The sequence below is a fragment of the Galeopterus variegatus genome, unplaced genomic scaffold, assembly GCF_000696425.1.
Source record: "Galeopterus variegatus unplaced genomic scaffold, G_variegatus-3.0.2 Scaffold12671, whole genome shotgun sequence".
Lineage (NCBI taxonomy): Eukaryota > Metazoa > Chordata > Mammalia > Dermoptera > Cynocephalidae > Galeopterus > Galeopterus variegatus.
The window spans coordinates 13,082-17,835 of NW_007738782.1; the positions used below are offsets into that span (position 1 = coordinate 13,082).

Sequence of the window (4,754 nt, forward strand, 5' to 3'; positions counted from 1 at the left end):
CGGGCCAGGGCTGTGGCTCGGGGCCCTGTGGCGGCGATCCGGGCGGCCTCTTCCTCCACCCGCCGTCCTCCTTTGCCTTCTCTGGACGTGCGGGACGGCCAGGTGCTCCCCTGATCCTCGGCCTCGCGTCTGGTTTCTGTCCCTGCTCTTCAGACCTGCTCAGCAGCTTCTTTCCAGCTCCTCCCCCCCCCCTTTCCCCCTAATATTGCTCTTGCCGTGGGGCTCCACACCTGTGTCCCCACTCATGACCCCTTGCCTCCACACAATCTTTCTTTGTCCTCTTTAAGGCCTTTGTTTCTCTAGGGTTTTTCCCCGTCCTAGACTTCTTTTACTATAACCTCAACCTCTTGTAAGACTTCGGAGATCTCGAAAGGTAGTCACCTTTGAACCCACTCTTCTCAGTTATTGCCTCCGGGAGTGTAGGTCTCTCAGTCTGTCCCCAACACACCCCTTCACTTTTCTTTTAGTCTTTCAACCCGCTGTTAATATTATAATCTTTTTTGTCTTTTTTCATGTCCGGCAACAGACCACAACCCTCAGTGTCGCTCCCGCACCGGACCGGGACCGGCAACGGGATCGCAACCCTTGGCGCTGTGCCCGCCCCTCGCTCAGCCCTTTTTTGTCTTTTTTCATGTCCGGCAACGGACCACAACCCTCAGTGTCGCTCCCGCACCGGACCGGGACCGGCAACGGGATCGCAACCCTCGGCGCTGTGCCCGCCCCTCGCTCAGCCAGTGAGCGGGAACTGGTCCGTATGTGGGATCCGAACCCTCGGCGGGAGCGCCACCGCGCTTCCCAAGCAGCGCACTTTAGCAGTGCGCCACCGGGCCAGCCCTGTTTGTTTGATTTTTAACAACTGCTGTGTGCCAGGCACTAGGTTGGGTACATTAAGTAAGTGATCTCACTCACTCAGAAAATTCTGAAGCAGAAATTGGTTGTCAGAGTAGCATAGATTGGAAAACTTAGGCTCAAATAGGTAATGAGAGTTAGATCTTGGATTCAAAGTCTGGTATTTGTCTCTCAACATCTCGTCCTCCTGTGTTCAGTGGGTAGAACAGACTGACTGATGTTCTCCTGTTTGCAGGTCCTCTCAGTACAGCATGGTGGCCGGGGCAGGCAGAGAGAATGGTATGGAGACTCCTATGCATGAGAACCCGGAGTGGGAGAAGGCCCGCCAGGCCTTGGCTAGCATCAGCAAAGCAGGAGCCGCCAGCAGCTCCACTAAGGCCAGCAGCAATGGGCCTGTGGCCAGTGCACAAGTGAGAAGGCCATGGGGCCTGGGTACACTGAGTGGGGGGTTGCTGTGGGAGAGACACAACTTGGTGTCTTTACATATCACTAGGATGGGATACTCTGAAGGGGAACATGAAAAAATGTTCTAGGGCATCTAAATCTGATGAAGGAAGAAAGTCTATTTTCTATTTCCCAGGGTGTGATGTGTCCCTGAACAGGGAGGCCATGCTCCTTGTCCCTCAGGTGCATAAGTCTGATGGTGGAGACAGATGTCTCTTTGCAGAGACATAGATTCAGTTTCACGCCTTCGTAGTTAGCCACCAGTAAAGAGGCCTGCCCTTTTGGGGGCTGTGGTGCCCGTGAGCTCCTGCTGCCAACACTGATGATGCATGGGCCTCTCTGTTTCCATAGTATGTGTCACAGGCAGAAGCCTCGGCTTTGCAGCAGCAGCAGTACTACCAGTGGTACCAGCAGTACAACTATGCCTACCCCTACAGCTACTATTATCCCATGGTGAGTGTCCAGCCAGCTGGCAGGGGTGAAGTGGTGGAGGGGGAGGCAGTTAGGATGGGTTGAGGGGTAGTTGATGGATTGGAGATGACAGCGACAGCTGTTCAAAAACCTTCTCCTAGCTGATTGCCCACAAGGTAAATGGCAAGGTCTTCTGTGGCCCACAAGGTCCTACATATCTTGTTATGGTCCCTTCGCCTCTTCTCGTTCCACCATTGCCACGGAAATATCCTTGACATCAGCACATGCCAAGTCCACTCAAGCTTTGCTCTGCTGCAGCTTTCTCCTTCTCTGTGACCCCCCCTTGTGGAGGCTTCTGCTCGTGCTACCTTGAGAAAGCCTCTCCTAAAAAACTTAAAGTAGCATTCCCGCTTCTCAGCCTGTCCCTCTATTCCTTTTGTTTGCCTTATTTTCTTTCATAGTGCTTATTGCTGGACATGTTACATATTTATATCTATAACTGTGCATATATTTTGAGCACATGCTTCATAAAAGCATGGGGTTTTGCCTTTTTTTCTTGTCCTATTATACTGCTTAAAAAAATTGGCACTCAGTAAGTATTTGTTAAATAGAGAAATTCATCTGACAGCTAGCTTAAGTGGGATGTGGGATTGATAAAGGTTTTTTTGTTTTGTCTTGTTTTTTTAACTATATGAGCGAATCTGGTGCATTTATACAGTGGTTTTACATTTATAAAGTGCATTTACAAAGAAAAAAAGAGTGGGGGGTCAGTTAGAGAGTCATGGATTGTGTGTAATGGTTCCTGACCAGGCAGGAGAATAGGGAAGGACAGGTCTGCCACTAACCCCTTCCTTCCTGTGCCTTTGGCAGAGCATGTACCAGAGCTACGGCTCCCCCTCCCAGTATGGGATAACCAACTCCTATGGCTCAGCTACACCCCAGCAGCCATCGGCACCCCAGCACCAGGGGACTCTGAACCAGGTAATGCCTCAGGCCACCTACCATGTAATGCTCAAGCAGGGGAATCTAGTTTTTTTGAGTGGGCTAGCAATGAGGAATCGCCTGCACTATTTTAGTTGTTTTTTTTCCCCTTTTTTTCTTTTTGCCAAGCAACTCCTGATATGAGAATGAGGAGGACAAAGCATAGTTTTTGAAACTAGTTTGGGTTTAGGGCTTGGGTAAGGCCAGGGACTGAGGTGTTAGGAAGATGGTGGGAGTTATTCGTAGCGTGGCGCCTTGTCTTCTGTTTTCCCCCAGCATGTGCATGTACATGCATGCGCACACACACGCACACACACGCACATTCACATTCTGGCTTTGCATTTAAAGTGCAGCTTGGAGGAATGGTGGAGCTAGTGCACAGGAGACAGACTGGGGTTTGAGTCCCAGCTCACCCACCCCCAGTGTAATTACTTACGAGTCACATTGCCTCTGCATGTCAGTCAGCTCTTTAAAGTGGGAAGGTTGGTAACCTCATTGTACAGTTCCCATGAGTGTTTGTAATTGTGTGTGTCTTGACATGCTCAGATGATAACCCCACTGGAGTGGGTGTACTGCCAGGTGGCTATTACTACAATTGGAGTCAGACTCCAGTGTTGAAATGCTGGCAGCTACCACTTAACAGCTGGGGTCCTGGGAAAGTTGCTCAGTCTCTCTGAGCCTGAGTCTTCTCAGCTGTGAACAGAGTTGTTAATAAAAATATGTAACTCAGAGATTTATTGAGGATTCAGAATGATAACATGTGGGAAGGTCCGTGCAGAGTTGAGAGCTGAGTGCTGAGTAGTGTGAGAGTCAGACCCAGAACTCTGCCTCCCACACTCAGCACCTGCTTCCTCCTGCAGCCCCCAGTCCCCGGCATGGATGACAGCATGTCTTACCAGGCTCCCCCTCAGCAGCTGCCAGCAGCCCAACCCCCTCAGCCCTCAAACCCCCCACATGGGGCTCATGGTCTGAGCAGTGGTCCGCAGCCAGGGACAACTCAGGCCGCACAGCACAGCCAGGCGGGGCCTGCCTCGAGTCAGGCCTATGGGCCACACACCTACACAGAGCCTGCCAAGCCCAAGAAGGGCCAACAGCTATGGAACCGCATGAAGCGTAAGTTGGTCAGGCTGCCTGGAGGCCAGAGCGGTTGGGGGTAGAACCCTTATAGAGTTCCTAGGTGCAAGGCACGTAGGGCACACTGGTCCTTATTTCTCGTGGTATTATGGTCCCAAGGCTTGGGGTGGGGACCCTCTGGAACTGGCATGTTGGTGCTGGAGCCCTTCTCTAGAGTTTGGCTTTGCCCTTGAAGCTTTCCTTCTGTATTCCCTAGAAATCCCCAGTCTGCCTGAAGTATGGCCTAATTTTAGCTTTTAATGCCTTCACAGCAGCCCCAGGGACTGGCGGTCTCAAGTTCAACATACAGAAACGGCCTTTTGCTGTCACCAACCAGAGCTTTGGCTCCAACGCAGAGGGCCAGCACAGCAGCTTTGGGGCCCAGCCCAACCCTGAGAAAGCCCAGAGTCACAGGTGACATCTGCTCCCTCGCCCTTTCCCAACCCCCACACTGTACACTCAGTGTCTGTGTTCTAGATCTACTGGCAAGTGCGTCCGCCCCCCCCCCGCCCCCCATGCCCAAGCCTGTTTGCAGCTCCAAAAATGGGAGAAGGATCCCTTCCTTGGGGGTTGCTGTGAGCACTAAATGAGGTGGAGAAAAAAAAAAAAACCAAAACATTTTAATTACATCTGGTTCATGTCAATTGAAAGATAGATAGTGATGGCAATCTTTGCTTGGTTTTGGGGTTCTCCTTAACTGAGTTTCCTCATCTCTCCTCCTCACAGTGGGCCTTCTGCCCGGGGGAACTTGTCTGGGAAGCCTGATGATTGGCCCCAGGACATGAAGGAGTATGTGGAGCGATGTTTCACTGCCTGTGAGTCAGAGGAGGACAAGGACCGGACGGAGAAGCTTCTCAAGGAGGTTCTGCAGGCCCGGCTGCAGGACGGCTCCGCCTACACCATTGACTGGAGCCGGGAGCCTCTGCCAGGGTTAGTCTGGGCTGGGGGTGGGGGTG

The 4,754-nt window shown here is 52.0% G+C and overlaps 1 protein-coding gene across 5 annotated transcripts in view; it reads left to right on the top strand.

Moving 5' to 3' along the window:
- LENG8 (leukocyte receptor cluster (LRC) member 8) overlaps positions 1-4,754 on the top strand; it is a 15,093-nt gene that overhangs the window by 3,614 nt on the left and 6,725 nt on the right. For 4 of the 5 annotated variants that reach the window (XM_008563139.1, XM_008563135.1, XM_008563137.1 and 1 more), the window contains 6 exons: positions 1,085-1,259; positions 1,645-1,746; positions 2,575-2,685; positions 3,546-3,798; positions 4,071-4,212; positions 4,525-4,728. In XM_008563139.1, coding sequence (XP_008561361.1) covers positions 1,085-1,259; positions 1,645-1,746; positions 2,575-2,685; positions 3,546-3,798; positions 4,071-4,212; positions 4,525-4,728 — 987 coding nt within the window. The remainder of the gene's footprint in view (positions 1-1,084; positions 1,260-1,644; positions 1,747-2,574; positions 2,686-3,545; positions 3,799-4,070; positions 4,213-4,524; positions 4,729-4,754) is intronic. The other variant, XM_008563138.1, reaches the window with a different exon arrangement.